At 40.2% G+C, this 24,570-nt stretch overlaps 1 protein-coding gene across 1 annotated transcript in view; it reads left to right on the top strand.

Moving 5' to 3' along the window:
* Nucleotides 1-24,570, top strand: part of LOC132403298 (collagen alpha-5(IV) chain-like) — a 352,062-nt gene that overhangs the window by 245,107 nt on the left and 82,385 nt on the right. The window contains exons 10-19 of the mRNA XM_059986755.1: nucleotides 584-619; nucleotides 10,427-10,489; nucleotides 12,025-12,060; nucleotides 12,473-12,505; nucleotides 13,956-14,027; nucleotides 14,857-14,910; nucleotides 15,747-15,809; nucleotides 18,224-18,268; nucleotides 20,348-20,401; nucleotides 23,746-23,812. Of these exons, the coding sequence (XP_059842738.1) occupies nucleotides 584-619; nucleotides 10,427-10,489; nucleotides 12,025-12,060; nucleotides 12,473-12,505; nucleotides 13,956-14,027; nucleotides 14,857-14,910; nucleotides 15,747-15,809; nucleotides 18,224-18,268; nucleotides 20,348-20,401; nucleotides 23,746-23,812 (523 nt within the window). The remainder of the gene's footprint in view (nucleotides 1-583; nucleotides 620-10,426; nucleotides 10,490-12,024; nucleotides 12,061-12,472; nucleotides 12,506-13,955; nucleotides 14,028-14,856; nucleotides 14,911-15,746; nucleotides 15,810-18,223; nucleotides 18,269-20,347; nucleotides 20,402-23,745; nucleotides 23,813-24,570) is intronic.

Below are 24,570 nucleotides of genomic sequence, written 5' to 3' on the forward strand. Positions count from 1 at the left end.
GGAAATGGGAATGGGGGAATGGTGAAGTGGGGGGTGGAATTACCAGAAGTTCAACAAATGATGCTCAGGTCAGAGGCTAACCAGATGGAATATAAGTTGTTGCTCTTCCATCCTGAGTGTCGTTTCATCGTGGAGCATGGAGTGACATATTGGAATAGTAATGGGAAGTTGAATTGAAATGGGTGGCTTCCGGGAGATCCTGTTTTTTGTGGTGGGCAGAGCAAAGGTGCTCGGCAAAGCGGTCTCCCAGTTTACGTCAGGTCTCACCGATATACAGGTGGCTGCACCCAGAACACACTAAGCAGTAGATGACCCCAACAGACTCGCAAGTGAAGTGTCACCTCACCTGGAAGGACTTTGGGGGCCCTGAAAAGTAGTGAGGGAGGAGGTGTAGCAAGGAAGAGTGCCAGGAGGGAGATCAGTGGGGAGGGGTGAATGGACAAGGTGTTCATTTTGCTGTGGTTTTGGTGGATAATCCTATTTTGGAGAATGGATTTATTTTGTTTGATTATATTATAAGATCTTTGAAATAATTAAAAATAACATGGAGGTCTAATACAGTAATTTGTTCTCTTGTCAATAGGGAGACCCAGGATTCCAAGGAGAAGGCGGCTTTCCTGTAAGTAACTAATCATCTAGTTGCTCTTAATTAAGGATTATCTTGGCTTTATCTGCTAAATGATGAATGATTGAAAGAGCAATCAGGTTGAGAGTGTGTATCTGATGAGCTGAATTACGACAGGAAGCATTTCAATAGAATCTACAGTTAATCACTGTACAACATTAATTTACTTTCATTAACATGTTAGTCATTCAAGTTATGTGAAAGGGGATAATGGGATAGGAGGAAAGAAAGTCTGAGGGAAAGGTGAAAAGGGCAAGGGGAAGCAGAAAGAGGTGAGGCCAGGAATAGGACAGCAAAATCTTGAGCAAAGTGGGAGGGAAAGCCTGAGACAAAAGGAAGGTTGATTATTGGAGAGAAGTCTCTGCCATTGGAAGCATTGTGCAGGCTGGAACAGACCACTACCTAACACGGTTCATCTCAGGAACTAAATGTGGGCATGACTTGAAAGCCAGTTTTCCATTTCCTTTCATTTAATATTCAGGTCAACGACTCAGATGGGGCGACGCAGTATTGTAGTGGTTAGCACAATGCTTTAAAGCACCAGTGACTCAGGTTCAATTCCTGCCACTGCCTGTAAGGAGTTGGTATGTTCTCCCAGTGACCGCTTTTCTCCAGGTTCGCCCACTATCCAAAGACAGTAGGTTGGTAGGCTAATGGGTCCTTGTTTATTATCTTATAATATCTTGTAATCTAGGATTACACTGGGCGATTGCTGGGCAGATTGGCTCGAAGGGCCGATTCCATCCAGTATCTCAATAAATACATTCTCAGCATTACTGTTAATCCTAAAACATAAAACCAGCAAATACTCATTCTCACCACCCTGAAAATATACTGAAAATATACAAATGGATGTCATTTACTTGGGTTTTCAGAAGGCATTTGATAAGGTGCCACATATGAGACTGCTTAACAAAATAAAATCCTATGGTGTTACAGGAAAGGTCCCAGCACAGATAGAGGAATGGCTGACAGGCAGGAGGCAGTGAGTGGAATAAAGAGGGCCTTTTCTGGTTGGCTGCCAGTGCCTAGTGGTGTTCCTCAAGGGTCAGTATTGGGACCACTACTTTGTCAATGATTTGGATAATGGAATCGATGCCTTTGTGGCCAAATATGTGGATGATATGAAGAGAGGTGGAGGGGTAGGTAGTGCTGAGAAAGCAATGTGATTGCAGCAGGACTTAGAAAAATTGGAAGAATGGGCATAAAAATGGCAGATGGAATGCTATACTGGGAAATGTATGCCAGTGCCTTTTGGTAAAAGGAACAATAATGCAAACTATTATCTAAATGGGGAGAAGGTTCAAACATCAGAGGTGCAGAGGGACTTAGGAGTCTGCATGTGAGACTCCCAGAAGGTTGATTATTGGAGAGAAGTCTCTGCCATTGGAAGCATTGTGCAGGCTGGAACAGACCACTACCTAACACGGTTCATCTCAGGAACTAAATGTGGGCATGACTTGAAAGCCAGTTTTCCATTTCCTTTCATTTAGTATTCAGGTCAACGACTCAGATGGGGCGACACAGTAGTGTAGTGGTTAGCACAATGCTTTATAGCACCAGTGACAGATTTACAGACTGAGTCTTTTGGTGAAGTATGCAAATGGAATATTGGCATTTATTTCAAGGGAAATAGAATATAAAAGCAAGGAGATAATGTTGAGGCTTTATGAGACACCAGTCAGGCCACACTTGGAGCATTGTCAACAGTTTTGGGCCCCATGTCTCAGAAAGGATGTGTTGTCATTAAGAGAGAGTCCAAAGGAGGTTCACAAGGGTGATTTTGGGAATGAAAGGGTTAACATATGAGGAGCGTTCGGCAGCCTTGGGCCCGTACTCACTGGAATTTAGGAGAATGCGAGGGGGATCTCATTGAAAGGACAAGATAAGGTGGATGTGGAAAGGATGTTTCATTTGGTGAGGTATTGAGAACTAGAAGGCACAGCCTGAAAATTGAGGAGCAACCTTTTAGAACAGAAGTAAGGAGGAATTTTTTTTTAGCCAGAGAGTAGTGAATCTGTGGAATGCTCTGACACAGACTGCAGTGGAGGCCAAGTCCATGGGTATATTTGAGGCGGAAGTTGATCATTTCCTGATCGGTCGGGGTATGAAAGGATAGGGTGAGAAGGCAGGTATATGGGGTTGAGTGAGATCCCCAATCAGCTATGATGGAATGGCGGAGCTTACTTGATGGGCTGAATGGCCTGGTTCTGCTCCTATGTCTTGTGGTCTAAATGAATAGCGTGGCTGCCTATAGACTCACTTTCAAGGACTCTTTACAACCCTTGATCTCAGTAGTTTTTTATTAGCAGTTTGTCTTCTTTTGCACTTTGCTTGTTTGTCAGTCTTTGCCTTATGTATAGTTTTCTCAGAAAATTCTATTTTACTTATTTTTTCCTGTAAATGGCTGTAAGAAAATAAGTCTCAAAGCAGCATAGAGTAACAAGTACCTACTTTGATAATAAATTTTACTTTGAGTCTGAATTTGATAATTGGTATATATAGTTTGTGAAATTTTATTGTATTTCTTTTCTTCTCCCTGTAAATGCCTGCCTGTACGGTTGTTTACTAAAGGCCTGTTTAAGATAGTTGGATGAGTCTGACCCCAGTAATGGGTATGTTATTGGGAGGCATTCTAAGGGACCACATATATAAGTATTTGGATAGACAGGCTGTTTTAGGATAGTCAGCATGGTTTTGTGCATATTAGGTTGTGTCTAACCAATCGTATCGAGTTTTTCAAGGTAGTTAACAGTGAAGTTAATGAAGGCAAGGCAGTGGATATTGTCTATGTGGATTTTAGCAAAACCTTTAGCAAGGTTCCATACGGAGTTAGTCAAGAAGGTTCAGTTGCTCGGTATTCAAGATGAGGTAACAAATTGGCTTTGCGGAAGAGGCCAGGGAGTGGTAATAGATGGTTGTCTCTCTGACTGGAGACCTGTGTCTAGTGGAGTGCCCCAGGGATCAGTGCTGGGTCCGTTGTAGTTTGTCATCTCTATCAACCGTATGACGATATGGTTGACTGGATCAGCAAATTTGCGGATGACGCCAAGATTGGGAGTATAGTGGACAGCAAGGAAAATTATCGTGGCTTGCACTGGGATCTGGACCAGCTGGAAAAGTGTCTGAACATTGACAGATGGAACTTACTGTGGACAAGTATGAGGCGTTGCATTTCGGAAGGACAAACCAAGGTAGGACTTAAACGGTGAGTGGTAGTGCACTGAGGAGGTCAGTAAAACAGTGATCTGGAAATACAGATCCATAACTTCTTGAAAGTGGTGTCACAGGTAGATAGTGACATAAAGAACACTTGTGGCAAATTGGCCTTCATAAAGTGTTGGGTACAGGAGTTGCGATGTTACATTGAAATTTTATAAGGCAATGGTGAGGCCTAATTTGGACTATCGTGCGCTCACTTACCTACAAGAAAGATGTATACAAGATTGAAAGAATGCAGAGAAAGTTTACAAGGATGTTGCAAGGACTTGAGGACCTGAGTTACAGGTTATGGTTGAATAGGTCAGGACTTTATTCCCCCGAATGTATAAAAATGAGAGGAGATTTGATAGAGGTATACAAAATAATGAGGGATATAAACAGGGTAAATGTAAACAGGCTTTTTCCTCTGAGGTTGGGTTGGACTAGTAACAGAGGTCATGGGTTAAGGGTGAAAGATGAAATGTTTAAGGGGAACATGAGGGGGAGTTTCTTCACTCAGAGGGTGGTAGGGTATGGAACGAGCTGCAATTGGAAGTGGCGTTGCAGATTTAAGAGAGCATTTAAGAGAAACTTGGATAGGTACATGGATGAGAGAGGTATAGAGGGCTATTGTCTGGGTGCAGGCCGATGGTTCTAGTCAGATTAGCTGTTTGGCATGGACTAGATGGGCAGAAGGACCTGTTTCTGTGCTGTGGTGCTCTATGACACCAAGATGAATCTCAAATTAGTATGTGCTAACATGTACCAACTTTGATAATAAATTTACTTTGAACTTTGATAGAGTAAGTATGTCAGAACACATCTTTGTGTTCATATTGGCAAGTCAATACATTCTCTTATAAAGCATCAGTGTTTTCTCCATAACAGCGCAGCCAGGAAGCATTTGACCAGGCCTCTGTGTCAAATGGTGGTAGAACCACAAGCCTGTAGCTCTTCCCCACTGTGGCTTCTCGGAGCTTCAGTGCACTCCTCAGAAGGCACTCCTGCACCATGGAATGTGCTGACTGGCAGCATTAACCTGCGGGCAGCATCAACATTGGAAGGCCAGTAAGCTTCAGGCAGAGCAACCTACTTCTTTCACCTTTCTGGCAGCAGTTGACGTCTGTCTGAAATGATCCTGGTACTAATTATCACCTATTCAGCCTGCACCCTGGCAGATTAATCATTACAGCTACCCATCCCTCTAAACAATCAAGGCAACCGGAGGCAAAGAGTGTGTAGGTGGTGGAGTCTAAAGCAACAGACAGTCTGATGGGCGAACCAACAAGCTGAGCAGAACCCGTGGAGGGAAAGGAACTTCAGGGTTTCAGCATAAACCATTGACAGTTCCTTACCCCTCAGAGCAGAGGGACCACATTAGACTAGGACTTTAAAGCAAGGATGTAACATTCAGACTGTACAAAGCTCTGGTGAGGCCTCACTTGGAGGACTGTGAGCAGTTTTGGGCCCCTTATCTTTGAAGCAATGTGCTGACATTCAAGAGGGTTCAAATGAAGTTAATGAAAATGATTCTGAGATTGAACAGCTTATCAGATGAGGAGTGTCTGGGCCCCTAATCACTGGAATTCTCAAGATTGGTGAGGGGGCGCGTGAACTTTCTGAAATCTATCAAATGTTGAAAGGCCTTGATAGAGTGGATGTGGAGAGGATGTTTGCTACAGTGGCTGAGTCTAAGAGCAGAGGACACAGCCTCAGAATAGAGGAATGTCCATTTAGAACAGAGATGAGGAGGAATTCCTTTAGCCAGATTTCTTTGGTGAGTCTGTGGAATATTTAAGGCAGAGGTAGACGGATTCCTGCTTAGCCAGGGTGTGAAGGGATATGGGGAGAAGTCAGGAGATGGAGGCTGAGAAGAAAATGGATCAGCCATGATAAATAGAGGAGCAGACTCGATGGACCATTTGGCTGCCTTCTGCTCCTGTATCTGATGGTCTTATGATCTTACTAGGGATTGAGGCAATGTAGCCAACTCAATTATCTAATGTGACAATCATAAATCCCTGTGACAATCACTTAACAAAACTTGTGATTCTAGTTGTGATTATTTGCGTATGTTATTTTATATGATTTTAGCAATTTATTACAGTCACTTGAAATTTAAGAAAATTATAGTTCTAAATTACTTCAGAAGACAGAATGTCTGTTTTATTAATCATATATATTATTAAATTTTTTTCCACCTTCAAGATCTTTGGTTAACAGACCTAGAAGAATCTTTTTACTGGAGCAAAGGAAAATTGAATGTGATAACTTATTGAATATGTACTGGAGAGGAGGAATATCAAATTAAATGCCAAGTAATGAATTAAACGTCAAAATCCTGGCGGGCAGGTTGACTAGCGTTGTTCAGGTGGATTTAATCTAATTTTACAGGGGGATGGGAACCAGAGTGATAGTGCTGAAGATGAGGTAGTTGGTTTACAAACAGAGGCAATGTGTAGTGAGACTCCTAGCACAGAGAGGCTGAAGACAGGGCAAAATTGCAGTCAACAGGATGAGTTGCAGAGAAAATTGCAAAGGATAAATATAGGAATATGCAGGTGCTATATTTGGATGCACACAGTATATGGAACAAGGTAGGTGAACTTGTAGCTCTGCTACAGATTGGCATATATGATGCTGTAGGCATCACTGAATCATGGCTGAAAGAAAATTGTAGCTGGGAACTTGATGTCTAAGGATACGCATTATATCGAAAGGACGGGGTGGCATTGCACTGTTGGTAAAATATGGAATCAAATCATTAGAAAGAGGTGACATAGGTCAGAAGGAGTTGCGTTATTGTGGATAGAGGAAAGAACTGCAAGGGTAAAAAGACCCTGATGGGAGTTGTCCACAGACCCCCAAACAATAGTAAGGATATGGCCTACAAATTACAATGGGAGATAGACAATGTATGCCTGAACAGCAATATTACAGCAGTCATGGGGGATTTCAATATGCAAGTAGATTGGGGGAAATCAGGTTGATGCTGGATTCCAAGGAGGGGGAATTTCTAGAATGCCCATGAGATGGCTTTTTAGAGCAGCTCATGGTTGAGCCCATGATGGGATAATTTTTCTGGATTGGGTGTTGTGCAGTGATCTGGAATTGATTAGAGATCTTAAGGTAAAAGAACTCTTAGGGGAAAGTGATCATAATATGGTTGAATTCACCCTGAAATTTGAGAAGGAGAAGCTAAAGTCAGATGTAACAGTATTACAGTGGAGTAAATGGAATTACAGAGGTTTGAGGGAGGAGTTGGCCAGAACTGATTGGAAAAGAATACCTGGCAGAGATGACAGCAGAGCACCAAAGGCTAGAATTTCTGAAAGCAATTCCAAAGGCACTGATTATATACATCCCAAAGAGGAAGAAAATTCCAAAGGAAAGATGACACAGCCATAGCTAGCAAGAGAAGTCAAAGCCAACATAAAAGCAAAAGAATGGGCATATAATAGAGCAAAAAATAGTGGGAAGTTAGAGGATTGGGAAACTTTTGAAAGCTAACAGGAGGCAACTTAAAAAGTCATTAAGAGGGTAGAGATGAAATACAGATGTAAGCTAGCCGGTAACATTAAGATGATACCAAAAGTTTCTTCAAATACATAAAGTGCAAAATAGAGGTGAGAATGGATATTGGACTACTGGACAATGATGCTAGAGGGGTAGTAATGAGTTACAAGGAGATGGCAGATAATCTGTCTTCACTGTCGAAGACTCTAGCAGTATGGTGGAAGTTCCAGGCATCAGAGGTCATGAAGTGTGTGAAGTTACCATTACTAGAGAGAAGGTTCATGGGAACACAAAGGTCTGAAAGTGGATAAGTCACCTGGACCAGATGGTGTTCACCCCAGATTTCTGAAAGAGGTGGCTGAAGAGATTATGAAGGCATTAGAAAAATTAGCCGTATTGCTATTTCTGAGATGAAGAAAGAGCAAATAAATTTTACCACAGCAAAACTAGAACATGCTGGACATAGCCAGCATATCAGGCCATATCTATAGGATGAGAAATAGAGTCAATATTTCAGGTGTGTGACCTTTTGTAGAATTATCTGTGATGTTAGCTTTGTTTTGTTTCAGATTACCAGCATCTGTGGCTTCATTTTTGACTTTCAGTAGAATTCATTGGTAGTGATTATATTGTTCAAGATTTTGAGAAAATGAACAGTTCTATGGCAGCTGAAAGCAGAATGTGGGTAATGGAGTATTTGCTCCATGAAGTTAACATGAAATAATTCAATATCACAGGGAATGCTTCAAAACTATTTTATCTTAAGTCAAAACCAGTTATCTTTGTCCAGGTCAGTAAAAGAAGTGCACCTATTAAACATTCTGTGCCTTTTTAGCAAATTTTGAAAATAAAACTACTCTTCAAATCCAAAATGAGGTGGTTGAATACTCCTTAAACCTGCATCTTGATCTTCTGTTTTATAGACATCTAAAAGATTAATGGGCAGGCAGCATAAGAGAACAACACACACAAGATGCTGGAAGAACTCAGCATGTCAGACAGCATCTGTGGCGAGGAATAAACAGTCAACATTTCAGCTGAGACCCTTCATCAGGACTGCAGGGGGGGGGGGGGTGGTGCCGAAGCCAGAATAAGAAGGTAGGGAGAGGGGATGGAGTACAAGCTAGAGGGTGATGGGTGAGACCAGATGAGGGGGAAGTTAAGTTTATGAGGGATGGGGCATGAAGTGAGAAACTGGGAGATGATAGGTTGAAGTGGCTGAAGAAAAAGGAATCTGATTGGAGAGAACAGAGGACCATGGGGGGAAAAAGGAAGGAGGAGTGGCACCAGAGGAGATGATGGGCAGGTGAGGAGAGGAGAGCCAGAATGGGGAATAAAAGACCAGAAAAGCAAGAGGGTGAAGAAATTACTAGAAGTTTGAGAAATTGATGTTCATGCCATCGGATTGGAGGCTACACCGATGGAATATAAGGTGTTGCTCCCCCATTAGGATGGCATCATTCTTATATGAAGGTATTGCTATAATTTTCCCTCTTAAGACAGCCTTCAGAGTATCCCATAAAATGGAAGGTGAAACCTCTCCATTATCAGTAAATTCTAAGTAGAAACCAATTTCTTCTTTAATTTGTTCCTTAAAATATGGATCATTGAGTAGACTTGAATTTAGTTTCTAAATAGTAGAGGTGTTGCTTCTCCAGTCTGAGAGTGGTCTCATCGTGGCAGTAGGAGATGCCATGGACTGACATGCCAGAATGGGAATAAGATATTCTTTATTCATTTTACCACTTATCTACAGTAATTTACAGTTGACTAACCAGCAATTCTTCAACAGGTTGAATGGCCTTCTTCAACATTCCTTTGACTCTATGATCCATAACTCAGATCAAACAGGCAATTAGGAGTCTGTCATCTCAAAGTAGCCAACATGTTTGTTTATGGATTTAACAATGCAGCAATGCTTGTGTGGTTCAGTAGTTCAGGGTTTGATTCAATTTCTCCATTCTGTGCTGAATTTATGTAATGCCACCCTTGGTTTTGTTTCTACGTTGTCAATGGAGAAGCCACTTGGAAAGCCTAGTTAGGTGAAATGCTGAAAGGCTTCTTCTGCTATTTAGAGGGGTCCAACTCATTTTCAAACAGACAAGTTTTGCAATGTTGTGATGTGGATCTTATCCTCCCTCACTCTTCTAGTTGACTTGGTAGAGGTGTACAAGATGGTAAGAGGTGTAGAGTGAGTGGATAGCCAGAGACCTTTTCCCTCAAGGCAGAAGCGGCCAGTACAAGGAGGTCATAATTATAAGGTGATTGGAGGAAAGTATAAGGGGGATGTCGGGTTTTATTACACTGAGAGTGGTGGGTGAGTGGAATGCCTTGGGAGAGGTGTTGATAGAGGCAGATACATTAGGGACATTTAAGAAACTCCTAGGTAGGCATTTGGAATGTAGAAAAAAGAGCTATGTGGGAGGGAAGGGCTAGATTGATCTTGGAGTAGATTAAAATGTTGGAACAACACCAAGGCTATCTGCTTCATAGTTCTGTGCTGTACTTACCCCAACATTGAAGTGATTCCACAACCTTTCCACAATTCACTTTCAAGGACTTTACAAGTCATGTTCTCAGTATTAAATATTTTGTTCATTTTTCTTTTTTATATTCCTACAAATTGTTTTCTTTTGCACATTGGTTGTTGTCTGTCTTTGTGTGCAGTTTTTCATTGACTCTATTGTGCTTCATTGTATTTACTATGAATGCCCACAAGAAAATGAATCTCAGGTTAGTATATAGTGACATATATGTAGTTCAATAATAAATTTACTTTGAACTTTGTTCTATGTTCCTGTGTTAGGGTGCTCTACAAAAGCAGGGTAATTCATTTGTATTAGGTTACATTTCGTAGGATACTATTGCAGATTCATGCATGTGAATAGAAGCTTAAGTAACAGTAGTGAAGAGCAGCATCTACACAGATTTCTGCACAGTATTCCAACATAAGTTACCATTGTGCTGAAGGAGACCATCGTGGCTAATCAGGTGTTTCAAGGAGCCATTTATTTTGACACATTTTGAATCAGTCACATACCAGCCAGTGCAGAAACAATGAATTCTTTCTTCTCTCTTCCCTAGGGTTACCAAGGGAACCCAGGTGATCCAGGCATTGCCGGACCGAGTGGACCACCAGGCCGACGTGTAAGTTGGGACACGTGAGACTGCAAGTGCTGTAAACTGAAGCAAGCAAACAAACTCCACAGTTTAACCAGCATCTGCGGAGGCAGAGGGATAGTCAACGGTTTGGGTCAGAACCTTGCTCCGATCCTTAGGTGGAGTCTTAACCTGAAACGCCACCTATCCCTCAGCCTCCAGCGATACTGCCCAACCCACTGAGATGCTTCAGCAGTTTGGGTGTTGCTTGTTACAATTAAGATGAACAACATTAAACTTTTTTTTAATGTATAACATGCAGGAACTCTGCCAAAGTCAGCATTTGCTACCTTTCCCTGATTTCCAATGAGAAGATGGTGGGTGACCAGTCCTCGTAGTTAGTCAAGGACTTTGACAACAGGCATTGATCATCTGACTCCTGACCAGCAGGCAGAAACCACGTCAGTATCATAGAAACAGAATGGTAGAATGCTTTGAGTAAGCTAGTCAGGTATCTCTGTGCATGGAGAATAGGGGATCAGGGATCAAAGATCAGCTTTATTTGCCACGTACACTTAGGTGGATTAAGAAATTGCTGTGCTGCGTTGGCAGGACATGCAACAAAAACAGACAATGTTCAACAATTCTACAGAATAAGTAATTATATAAAAATAAAGTTAGAAGTACAAATATGCAATGAAATGTGCATAAATACACAAATGCCAGCATGAGTTTACAATGTGAACTGCATTACAGAAGGTGGTTGAAAGTGTTTACAATGAGTGATGGCAGTAATAAACATGTTGCAAATTTATCAAAAAGTATTGTTAAAGATATCTGACATTGAAATGTAATGCAAAATAACCTTAAAGATAAAACTCATATGTAACATTTGCAAGTTGATATGGTGGTTAAGAAAGCATATAGTGTGTTGGCTTTCATTAGTAGAGACATTAAGTTCTAGAGCCATGAGGTAATGTTGCAGTTCTATAAAACCCTGGTTAGACCACACTTGGAATATTGTGTTCAGTTCTGGTAGTCTCATTATAGGAAAGATGTGGAAGCTTTAGGGATGGGGCAGAGGAGATTTATCAGGATGTTGCCTGGATTGGTGGGCATGTCTTGTGAGGATGGGCTGAATGAGCATGAGGTTTTCTCTTTGGAGCAAGGGAGTATAGAGGTATACAAGATGATAAGAGACATAGATTGCGTGGACAGCCACAGACTTTTTCCCAGGGTGGAAGTGGCTAATATGAGTGGGGTATAATTTAAAGGTGATTGGAGGAAAGTATGAGCAGGATGTCAGAGGTAAGTTGTTTTCCACAGAGTGGTGGGTGCGTGGGACACACTACCAGGGTGAAGATAGAGGCAGAATCATTAGGATCATTTGAGAGACATAGATAGGCACACTGATGCTATAAAATGGAGGCTGTCTGGGAGGGAAGGGTTGGATTGATAGAGTAGAGTTAAAGGTTGGCACAACATTGTGGGCCGATGGGTCTTTACTGTGCTATAATGTTTTATGTTCTATTTCTTCTGATGGAAGAAAACTTGATTATTTTACAAGTCTATTTTTTTTTCAGGGACTCCCAGGTATAAAAGGATCACGAGGTGAAAAGGTATGTTTTCAACAATTCTCGAAACTAAAGAATAGTTTAATTTTAAACGTTATTTTGTTAGCATTGATACTAAATTTTGAATAATGTGCATAAAGTATATAATCTGGATTGAAGAAGTATAACCCTGTGAATATTGCACAAAAGCTAAATGCTGTAATGAGTCTTTCCAGATGAATGGATCAGTCATGATGAAATGGTGGAGCAGACTTGTTGGGCCGAATGTCCTAATTCTGCTCCACTGTTTTATGGTCTTATTGAATGAACTCACCCACCCTGAATGTCTCAAAGTTTGAAATTTAGTTGGTGGATTTAAAATTTGGTCTTCTTTGGGCCTACAAACTTCTACTAACTCATGTACAGACACCAATGTGAAGTTTCTTTTGGAAGTTTATATTTACATTTTTATTGGCAGGGCATTATATTTCCAGGACAAAAAGGTGATAAGGTAAGTGTTTCATTCTGTAGTGACATTACTTTCACATTGGGAACATCATTGTATTTATTTCCATTTCAAACTTACTTCATGAGAAGTATAAAACTTATTATTTGAAGGAGCTTGGATATCAAAATACCTTATAGACTGTATTGTGCATATTTAAATAATTGGATTCTTCAAATCCTTCTTATATTGTCTTGATCTCATTGGTTACATGTTAATTTATGAATGTGATATTCAATTCCATTCTTAAGGAGATATTCCTCTGACTCACCATAAATGGACCTATCATTACAGCTGATACTATTCATTTTTATATCTTGGGAATGCTGAGGGTAACAAATATTCCCTTTATTATTTCCTATTGCCAGCATTACAGATAATGGTGAGCTTGCAGAGTCACTATTCATAACTGTGCTCCCCGTGTCATTGAGATGAAATAGTCCTGCTTAGGAATGAGCAATCAGGGCTTAAAATCTTCCAGTGTTGTTGTTTCAGTGATCCAAAATAACAAATATCATTTGATTATATAAGCTGCTAAGTAGTGAAGAAGGATTAGATAGGGTTGTACAAGACGATAAGGGGCACAGATGGAGTGGACAGCCAAAGACTTGCTCCCAGGCAGGAATAGCTAAAGTGAGGGGGCATAATTTCAAGGTGACTGCAGTAAGGTATAGGGGGGATTGTCAGAGAGAAGTTTGTTTTACACAGAGAGTGGTGGGTGCGTGGAACACCCTGGCAGGGGTGGAAGAAGAAGCAGACACATTAGAAGCATTTAAGAAACTCTCGGGCACCTGGATGACAGAAAATGGAGGACTATGTGGAAGGAAAGGGTTAGATAGAATAGGCTAAAAGATTGGCACAACACCGTGGGCTGAAGGGCCTGTATTGTGCTGCAGCGTTCTGTGTTCTGTTTAAAGACAATTGAAGCAAAAAGTTGTTTATTGAATTTGAAGATTTTGTGACAAAGTCTTTGATTTAATTAGTTTCAATGAGCTTTCAGGGTATACAAAATCATTGCATGAAAACGAGAAGTATATGTCAATGGATTTGCTTCTAGAGCAAATTCCTGATGGAGATCACAAATAAATTTAATCCCTATTACCTTCAGTGTATTGCCTTAAATTTTGAACAGTCATTGATTCTCCATTCCATTCCTGAAATGTAGACATTGACACTTACCACATCACATCCCAATGACCCTCCGACTGATTCGGATGCCGTGTTGAGAAAGACAGTATTGCTTCTCATCTCTGCCCATTTAGCTCATTGATATCTGAATACAATTAGTTTTTAGCATAATCAATACTCCTTTCCAAACGTAACATTTTTTCAGATAAATATAGAACACTTCAATGTGTTTGACTTTTTTATTGCCGTGGGATTCTGCTTGACCATATAGGACGTTGACCTGCATGTCCATTTTATTAAACCTTTCCTGTTGCCTCTTTTTCATCAGGGTGAACAAGGTGACCCTGGACATGTCGAACTAATCCAGCCTCCCGAGGAAATTTCCTTTAAAGGAGATCAGGTATAAGCAATGATGTGAACATACTAATACTATGATGGCCCACATGCAGCTCAAAGGCCTGACAACATATTTTCTTTTTGGCTCTTAGCTGTGAGGCTCATTCGTACAAGTATTAATAGTGTAAAATATTTTCCCTATTCCATCCAACAAAATCACAATTAGTTTGTCAAAATTCAGACAGGATTTTACTTAAGTGAAACCTACAATGGCTTATTCACCAAGTGATGGGAGAAGAGCTAGCTGGATTGCATGGCTGTGTTAGGTCTCTTTTAATGCAAATCAAAACTGTGGATGCTAGGAATCTAAAATAAAAACAGAAATGGCTAAATCAGTATTTTATACATTAAAAGAACTGATAAATTATGAATGAATTTTGCAAGGTAGAATTTATTTGCATTGTAGTGATTCTACAGGATTCATTGTATTGAATCCTTTACAGTTTGAGCGTAAACCCCATTTGATGCTTTAATATAACAGATTGTCACAGAATGAAGTTCCACCAATTTCACCAATTAACTCATTCTGGCCAACAAGAGTGAGCTACAGTGGACATGAAGACTACTCGATTGTTAAATATCTACATCCTTCTCTTCCTCTCTTGGGTAACTGCCTACCTTGTACACACTAAGAGGAACTAGAAACAAATATGATCAGTGTTTGGCAAGGAATGGAAGCATCATTCAATTCCAGCTCGAGTTAGCTTTCAGCAACCATCCCACCCCTTCCCTCTGCCACCTGACCATCCCTTAGACAGAAGAAACAAATATCAATAAAAATCATGAATGCTCCAAAGCCTCCTCAGCTGTAAACATGGACTTTTCTCTTTCAGGGTGAGAAAGGCTTCAGAGGGCTTCCTGGGCCTCCTGGATTTCCTGGTCCTTCAGTGAGTACAAAACTTTTCTTTTTTTTTGTACACATTAACTGTTACTGTGTCATGCTCACAGAATTCCCCATCCCCTATTACTGAGGGGAATGCTATCGTCCTAATGATAACAGCAGGTCAAAGGCAGGAGCTGTTACCATTTTCCCAATGTATATAGCTGCAGCCAATAATGCAGCATTGTCCACTTTTCTGGAATAAATACTGAGGAAAGTAAACTGATTCTGTGCTACAATCATTTTCCAAAGTTACAGAAACAAAATGAGGAATAATTAAAGATTATATTCTCAATTGTATTATCCAAACTTAATTTTATTATCAGTGTATATTTCAAAATACAGATACCTGGCTTCATTGTTGTTACCTCTGCTCTCAAGCTCTCTTCTTGCTTCTGCCATCAGAGAGGAAGTACAAGAGCCTTAGGTACCACACCACTGGGTTTAGGAACAGTTATTACCCTACAATCATCAGAGTAACCAGCATCAAAAACTTCACACTCCACAATTTTGAACTGATCCCACAACCAATGTACTCACTTTCAAGGATTCTACAACTGATGTTCTCAGTATTAGTTACTTATGTGTTTTTTTCTTGTATTTGCAGTTTTTTTCTTCGGCTCATCAGTTGTTTGTCATTTGTTCTTCATTGTATTTCTTTACTGTGAATGCCTGCACGAAAATGCACGTGGGTCTAGTATCTAGTGAGATTATGTATTTTGATAATAAATTTACTTTGAACTTTGATCTACTGAACTATTAATAAGCATATTTTAAAGTTTAATTAAATGGTCACTGAACAAGTAAAGTTTAACTTACTTTTGCTCTTTATTTTCTATCTAGTCTGTTCCTGAAGCAAAGGGTATGAAGGGTGACAAAGGCACCATTGGCTTACCAGGAGAATTGGTAAGAGACAGTACTTTAAAGAGATGTTTCCTTCAAGACTCTCACTGCTGAGCAAGTTTGTCTATATCTGCCCTCTGAAATATTTTACATTTTAATATTTGAGGCTAAACATGGCTCCAGTACCCTATTTAAATTTGCCAGTGGCACCACTGTCATAGGCTGAACCAACGGTGGTGACATTTCAGCATATAAGAGGGAGACTGAAAATCTGGCTGAGTGGTGGCACAACAACAACCTCTCACTCAATGTCAACAAGACCAAGGAGATGGCTATTAACCCCCGGAGGAGGGAACTGGAAGTCCAGGAGCCAGCTCTCACTGTGGTGGGGGGGGGGGATCAGAGGTGGAGAAGGTCAGGAACTTTAAATTCCTTGGTATTATAATTTCAGAGGATCTGTCCTGGGTCCAGCAATGCACGGCAATGCCTCTACTTTTTCCTCGGCGGGCAGAAATCAACACGAGATGATGTTTGTTGGTAATGCAGTGCGAGGTCGGAAAAGAGCGCGGGTGCTTTTTGCTTTCTTTCTCAGTGTGGTGCCAATAAAAAGAAGAAAGGTGTAAGCAGAGTGGTGTATTGTTAGTGTGGTCCAACTTGGCTCAACAGGCTTAGGTCAGAACAGACTTGAGCAAGCACAGGAGAAAGTTCTAAGTAAGTCAGTAAGATAGTTTCTAGTAAGTACTTATTTTTATGTTATAATGTAGCTAGTGCACTGATAATGGACCTGGAGGTAGTGGTATGCGTTGTTCAATGTAGGAAATTTGGGAGTCCAGTCTACCTGACAACCACATCTGCATGAAGTGTACCAAGCTGCAGCTCTGAAGAGACTGTATGAAGGGACTGGAGCTGCAGCCCAATGATCTTCAGTTCATACGGGAGAATGAGGAGGTAATTGATAGGAAGTAGTTACGCCTAAGTGGTGGGTGGAGTTTCTGGAGAGTTCTAGAATTCAAAGGCAAGGATATAATGCTGAGTCTTTATAAGATATTGGTCAGACTGCACTTGGAGTATTGTGAGCAGTTTGGGGGCCCCTTATCTAAGAAAGGATCGGCTGGCATTGGAAAGAGTTTAAAGGAGGTTCATGAGGTGATCCCAGGAATGAAAGGCTTAACATACAATATGAGCTGCAGTTGACGGCTCTGGGCCTATAATTGTTGGCATATAGAAGGAGGAGGAAAGATCTCATCAAAATATATTGAATATTGAAAAGTTGAGAATGGGGTTGAGAGGGATAATAAATTAGCCATAATAGAATGGCGGAGACTCATTTGGCCAAGTAGCCCAATTCTACTCCAATGTCCTATGGTCATATGGACTACTTTCTTAGAAGTTTGTGAAGATTGGGCATGTCATCTAAAACTTTGAGAAACTTCTATAAATGTGTAGAGGAGACTATATTGATTGGTTGCATCATGGCCTGGTATGGAACCACCAATGCCCTTTTATGGAAAAGCCTGCAAAAGATGGTGGATATAGCCCAGTTCATCACGGGTAAAGCCCTTCTCACTACTGAGCACATCTACATGAAATGCTGTCGCAAAAAAGCTGTATCTATCCTCAAGGACCCCCTCCACCCTGGCCACACTCTCTTTTCTCGCTGCTGCTATCAGGAAGAAGGTAGCCTCAGGACACACACCACCATGTTCAGGAACTATTATTAACCCTCAACTATCAGGCTCTTGAACCAGAGGGGATAACTTCACTCAGCTTCACCTGTCCACCATCAGTGAACTGTTCCCACAACCCATGGACTCACCTTCAAAGACTCTTTATCTCATGTTCTCAATATTTATTGTCTATTTGTTTATTAGTAGTATTACTATGTCTTTTTTTTCTTCTTTTTGTATTTGCACAGTTTTGATGTATTTTGCACATTGGTTGTTGTCCGTCCTGTTGGGTGCGGTCTTCCATTCCTTGATTCTATTGTGTTTCTTGTATTTACCCTGATTGCCACAAGAAAAAGAATGTTAGGGTTGTACATGGTGACAGATATGAACATTGATGATAAATTTTCTTTGATCTTTGAACATAAACACCTTAATCAGATTACAATCTTATAGAAGGGAATTTAATCCCATTGTATTCCTGATGAATTGGCTTGCACTCCCTCTCATGCTTCGCTCATGACTTATGAGGCTAATGACCTTGGTTAAATGGCAATGATTCATGATTTACTGTTGAATTGTCGATAACATGGTATTATTAGACTGGCAATCTGTAAATAAATTCTTTCGCCAGAGTAAAATACTTCACTTTGTAATGAAGGTTCTTACTTTCAGGTGTTGAGGTTAAGGCAATATTTTTAGAATTAAAACATTACATTCAGCTTGATAATTGTTCACAAATTTTAAAAAATAAAATATAATTTACCACTGGTAAATGCCCTCTATTCTAATAGTGATCTGTTTCTTCCTAAGGGTTATTCCGGGATGAATGGCTTTCAAGGTGCTCCAGGGAGAAAGGTTGAAAATAAATCTCTCTTGTATATCATTTATTATATGTTTGTGATAAAATTATAAAAGTGGTATTTTGAGGTGTAGATTCTGGTTTCTTTAAAATGTTTCAGAGGTGAATTTGGGGCAAACTTGCCATATGTAGACTGATACCTATTTCTGATGCAGAGATGGACAGAACCAGAAGAAGTGTCGCTTGAATTACATTGGTATTGATGAATGTAAATATCCCTTCTCTGTCTGTCCCCAATACTTTAACCCAGTTCTAAGATGGTGGATTGCAAGATAAATTACGATCATTGTGGTATTCACAGAATGTTCCAAAGTTGCTTTGACTGTCTTACAGAAAGTTGAACTCTTGGTTCGGACACCATCACATGTGCTATTTGTAATTGGGATCATTGCATTAATTCCAGGAGACAAAATGGACCACAAGGGAAGCATAAGCTTGCAACGTGGTGGGGAATAGCAAAAAGATGGCAACATCTTGAATAAGTTGGCATTTATAGAAGGAAGGTTAGGGAGGAGAATGGTGACTTATTGTGTGCAGCTCCCAAGGGAACTGCTCCCATGGAGCAACAAATTTCACAATGTGGGTTAGTGATAATAAAACTAATTCTGACTTTGAAGCCAACCTGAAGGAATAGTAGATAAAAGCTGGATGAACATGGTGGGACTGAGGCAATCTAAATGGGGAGTCATTTTACAATAGGCATTTTCACTAACCGAAGGAATAGAACATTGGAAATCTAACCTGGAGCCATATAAGGTGCCAGAAATACTGCCCAAAGAAAAGACAAGGTAGAAAGGTGCTTCCATTGTAAGTATCACTGCTTTGTAACTCGGTCAGCTCATTTGGATGTTCCTTCCAGAGACTGCTAATAAGTGTGATGTGTTACCTATGCCAATTTTATCATCTAGAACTCAACAAAATTTAAATAGCTCATGAGCACTAGTCAGCTGTATCTGTTTAAATGGCTTTGAAATATCCTCTTTAATCTCCATCTACAGTTCTGTACAAAAGTCTTAGGTGCATGTATATATAGCAAGGGTGCTTAAGACTTTTTGCACAGTACTGTAATAATTTTATACATTGCACTGTACTGCTGCAAAAAAAAATCATGGCCTATGTGAGCGATGATAAACCTGATTCTGATATGGGTCTCTGTTGTGGACTGTCAGTAGGAAAAGGGGGCAGGGAGAGGGGAATCATGGTTGGGAAAAGGGGATGGGAGAGATAAGGAGTCGGAGTAGAAAGACATTGTGTAATGATCAATAAACCAATTACTTGAAAGGAAATGACCTTGCCTGGTGTCTCCCACACCCCTCCCACGGCACCCCCCCCAACCATTCCCAGCATCCATTGCACCCGCCAGGTTTACAAACTTGATCTCAGCTGCACGTTGGCAAACGGAGTACTGTGGAAAAGGCTTAGGCACCTGAGCTATATACATGTGTGCCTAGGAGTTTTGCACAGTACTGAATATAGGGCAACATCTTATTGTCTTGTGGTAGAGAGTGATCCACTTATGCTGGGTAATTAGCTCCAACACCGTATTTCACCAGAAAACTAAGGTGACTGAGTAGGCTTTCATGGGCTTCAACATTCTTTGCTTCAGTAATAAGGAAATAGAAACATTGCTCTAAAATAAACCTACTTATATTTTAGAGTATAAACACAGCTTGCCTTCACAGTGTTTAGAGTTAGATGTCCATCAAAACGTGAAGTGAAATGTGACATTTGTGTTGACAATCAACACAATCTGAGGATGTACTGGGTCCACCTGCAAGTCTAGCCACACATTCTAGTGTCAACATATCACACCAAGAATGTTCATCAGAACAACATGCAGCCAAACATACAACAAACAGAATGGCAAAACAAATCCCTTCCCCCACCCCACCCATACCCAGACAGGCCTCCAATGCCAATACAGATCACTCTGGACCTTTGACCTCCAGAACATGGTTAGAGACCCAGAGGTGCCTCTAACCTCTGCATTTGCTGCTCCAAGGGCTTTGACCTCTGCACTCATTGATCATGGGCCTCCGACCTCAGGACCTAATCTTTCAATCTTTTTGTTACAGGGCGAGCGTGGACACAGTGGTAGACCTGGACCAGGTGGCAATCCAGGGATGCAGGTATCTTCCCTGAATTAAAATGAGCTTATCTGTATCAAAATAACTAATTAAACCAGATTTACTAAATAAATTTAAATCTATTCCCTGCATGAAACATTCCTGCTATTTTTTACGTAAAACATTGAATGGCATTCCAGTGGAAATGGAAAATAGATGCTGATGAGCTGAAGGATTACAGCAGAGAATATTCCAATTTCAGGGAACTAGCCAATGCTGGCAGTTAGTGCATTTCTTTTACATCTAGCATCTTGTCTGGTCGGGTGTTTTGTTTTAGTTGTGGGAAAATGGGCTTGGGCAGTTGTTAGTACAAAGCATATATAAGATTACTCAAATATTATTGAAATATTACATATGTAATAGACATGTAAGCAATTATTAAAAGAGCAATGCAGGATAGTTGAAAAGAATATTAATTGAATCAAAAAAAACCGCAGACACCAGAAATCTGAGGTAATATCCTGGAACTACTCAGAAACAAAAAAAAAATGCAGTAAAGGCTAATCAGATCTTGCAGCAACTATATGCAAAGAGGAAGAATCAAATTTGAACAAGGGTCACCTATCTGGAATGTTGAGTGTTTCTGTCTTCACAGATGCTGCCTGACCTGCTGAGTTTTAGTGGCATTCTCTGCTTTTATTTCAGACATTCAACATCTGCAGTTTTAGTTTTGATTTTCATTAACAGAAAAAAATACACTCAGTGGGTCAAGCGGCATTCTTTGGAGACGGTGTTTTTAGGCTAGTGTTTCTTCATGATGAGTAAAAAAAAAATCCTGTAATTTGTTATTTCCAGCATTCTTTTGTGTCTGAATTTGCTGTGTTCTGAATCTCAGTCCTGTTACATTCACAGCTTCACTCCCCTGATTCATCTGTTAATTAAATGCTCTAAAAGCTCTATGTCATCTCATGTCATCTCAACAACGATAGTCTCTATCCTAAAGCAGGCTTTCCCTTTATTCTTTCTATACGCCCCCCCCCTCCCGCTCACTGCAACTTACTTACACCTTTGCAGTGTTGCAAAGTCATTGACCTGAAACATTAACTGTCATTCCTCACTGCTATGCAACATTTCCCTAGTACTTTCTGCTTTTATTTCAGAGCGAAGCATTACCTCATGTTGACTTGTGGGCTGCATAATGCTGACAGTCGGTGCCCAGAAGTTGGTATAATTTCTATCTATAGGTATAGATATAAAGCCTGGATAATAATAAGTGGATTGGGTAAACAAGGGACTCTGGGTTAATCTTAGGAGTCTCTTGGGATGAAGTGATCATAATAACAGTAGAAAATAGAATTCACCCTGCAAAGGAATGGTGAGAGGGAGAAGCTAAAATTGAAAGATCTGTATTACAGTTGAGTAAAAGGCATGAGAAAGGAGCTGCCCAAAGTTGATTGGAAGGGTACACTAGCTGGGATAATAGTAGATCAATGATGACAGGACTCTCTACGAGCAATGTAGAAGACACAGTAAAGATACATCCCAAAGATGAAGCATGCTAAAAGGAGGAGGAGGAAATGGTGGCTGACAAGGGAGGTCAAAGGTAGTATAAAAGCATAAGAGAGGGCATAAAATATAACAAAAATTAGTGAGGAGCTAGAGGACTGGGGAGCTTTTAAAAACCAACAAAAGGGAACCAAATAAACAATAAGGGGAGAAAGGCTGAACTATGAAGGCAAGCCAGCAAATAATATAAAAGAAGATAGCAAAAGATTTTTTCAGTTATATGGATAATAAAAGAGAGGCAAGGGTGGGCACAGGACCACTAGAAAATGACACTGAAAGAGTACCAAAGGAGAACAAAGAGATAGTGTATCCGTCTTCAATGTGGAAAACACCATCAACGTGTCAGAAGAATGGGAAGAATTAGGGGGCGGAAGTGAGTGTAGCCATTTTTTTCTTAGGAGAAGGTGCCTAGGAAGTTGAAAGGTCTGAAAACAGATAAGTCATCTGGACTAGATTGTTGTGATCTTGCAAGAATCACTAGATGTGGGAATGGTTCTGGAGGACTGGATAATTACTTATGTCCCTTCACTCTTTAAGAAGGGAGGGAGGCAAAAGACGTGAAATTATATACCAGTTAATCTGACTTTGGTTGTTGGCAAGATGTTAGTGTTCATTATTAAGGATAAGATTTCAGGGTATCTGAAGGTACATAATAAAATAGGCAAAGTCAGCATAGTTTCCTTAAGGAAAACCATGCCTGACAAATCTGTTGGAATTCTTTGAGGAAATAACAAGTTGGATAGGCAAAGGAGGCTCAATAAATGTTGTTCACTTAGATCTTCAGAAGACCCATAGTATTACAGGATATTGGCAAGGACAGAAGATTTTCTGGCTAGCAGAATGCAAAGAGTGGGAGTAAAGGGTAGTTTTCCTGGTTGGCTGTCAGTGACAAGTGGTGTTCCGCAAGGGTCATTGTTGGGTTGACTACTTTTCATGTTATATATTAATGATTTGGAAGATGATACTGATGGCTTTGTATTCAAGTTTGTGGATGATAATGGAGGGTCAGGTAGGGTTGAGGAAGCAGTGAGTTAGTAGAAAGACTTGGTTAAGGGAATTGGAAAAGAAATGGCAGATGGAATATAGTATAGGGAAATGTATAGTCATGCACTTTGGTAGAAGGAATAAAGGCATAGACTATTTTCTAGATAGGGAGGTAATTCAGAAATTGGAAGTGTAGAGGGATTTGGGAGTCCAGCTACAGGGTACCCTAGAAGTTAACTTGCAGGTTGAGTTGGTAGTAAGGTAGGCAAATACATTGTTGGCATTCATTTTTCAGAAGACTAGAATACAAGTCTTCAGATGGTCTGATTTGGAGGGAGAGGAGCTTTGAGGATTTATGGAGCAGTCTTCCTCCTACCTTCTCCCAAAAACCATCCATAGTAATCAGGAGCCCTCAGCATTCCTAAGGCCTTAGGAACCCTCCTGCCACGGCTTAAATCTGTCAAGTTAGTCAAAGCAAAAGCTGACGGTTCCGTATTTAAGTTGCCAACCTAAATTCTGGAAGTCACCTTGCTGCTGAGAGCCCGGTCAAGTGCACATTAGTGGTGAGTTAGGATTGTGTGTCATTTTTAAACAATCTGAACATTTGAATTGACTCCAAACATAAAACCAAAACCTGAATACTTATGATTACAAGAGTTGTGATAGTCTTTTAACTATTTAAGTTTTATTTCAATAAATGTAATGAGATAAGATATTCCTTTAAAGTGATTGATGACATAATTTTGTAAAAAAATCAACTTTTTCTAATCCACCTAATGGCAGAATTGCAATTAATTAAAGAAATGGATGTACATGAATTGTCATGCCATATAAATCCATCTGTTTGGTTCTTCTAGGGTGACATGGGTGACCCAGGACTCCGCGGGCCACCAGCCTCCTTAACACCTTGTGAATGTCAGAAAGGTCTGATCCACAAATTAACAATTCCAACTATCTAAGTCAGATCTTTGTTAAGTATAGTTTTTCATTTAAAGTTGTACTATGACTATTCATCTCAGTCAAACCACTGACGGCTATGTCTGTTGACAAGATTCAAATTTATTTGTCATGTGTATATCGAAACACAGTGAAATCTGATGTGTGTGTTAACAGCCAACACACCTAAGGGTGTGCTGGGGACAGCCCACAAGATTCACCCATACCTTCTGGCGTCAACTGTTCACAATGTTCAGCAGAACAACACCGAACACAACGAGCAACAAACAAAACAAAGCCAATTCCTCCCTCCCACTCATGCACAGACACAGTCCCCTGACCCCAGGTCAAATGTAAACTCTATGTTTGACTGATCAGCTTTGGACTGCAATGATGAAAAGTAATTGGACTAGAAATGGCAATATATGGTGCAACATTTTGTGTTATGAAATTATGTAAAAGAAAAGATTTTAGCACTTGAAATATGGTTTCTTTTATATAATTTCATGAACACTTCCATGAATTAGTTTTAGATTCTTCATAAAAGCAATATGCTTATCAGGGTAAACTCTGGGCTGGCACTGTGCCACCAAGAGTTATGTTGTGTAACTTCAAAACATAAAACTAATTGAAAAAAAAACAAGGGAGTCCGAGAGCTGCATGTAAACTTGGTTTTTATATTAAGTGAGGCCCACACATGTGACACAGTGGTGTAATGACATATGCCATTCATGTACTTATATATA

This window comes from Hypanus sabinus, chromosome 2, assembly GCF_030144855.1.
Source record: "Hypanus sabinus isolate sHypSab1 chromosome 2, sHypSab1.hap1, whole genome shotgun sequence".
Lineage (NCBI taxonomy): Eukaryota > Metazoa > Chordata > Chondrichthyes > Myliobatiformes > Dasyatidae > Hypanus > Hypanus sabinus.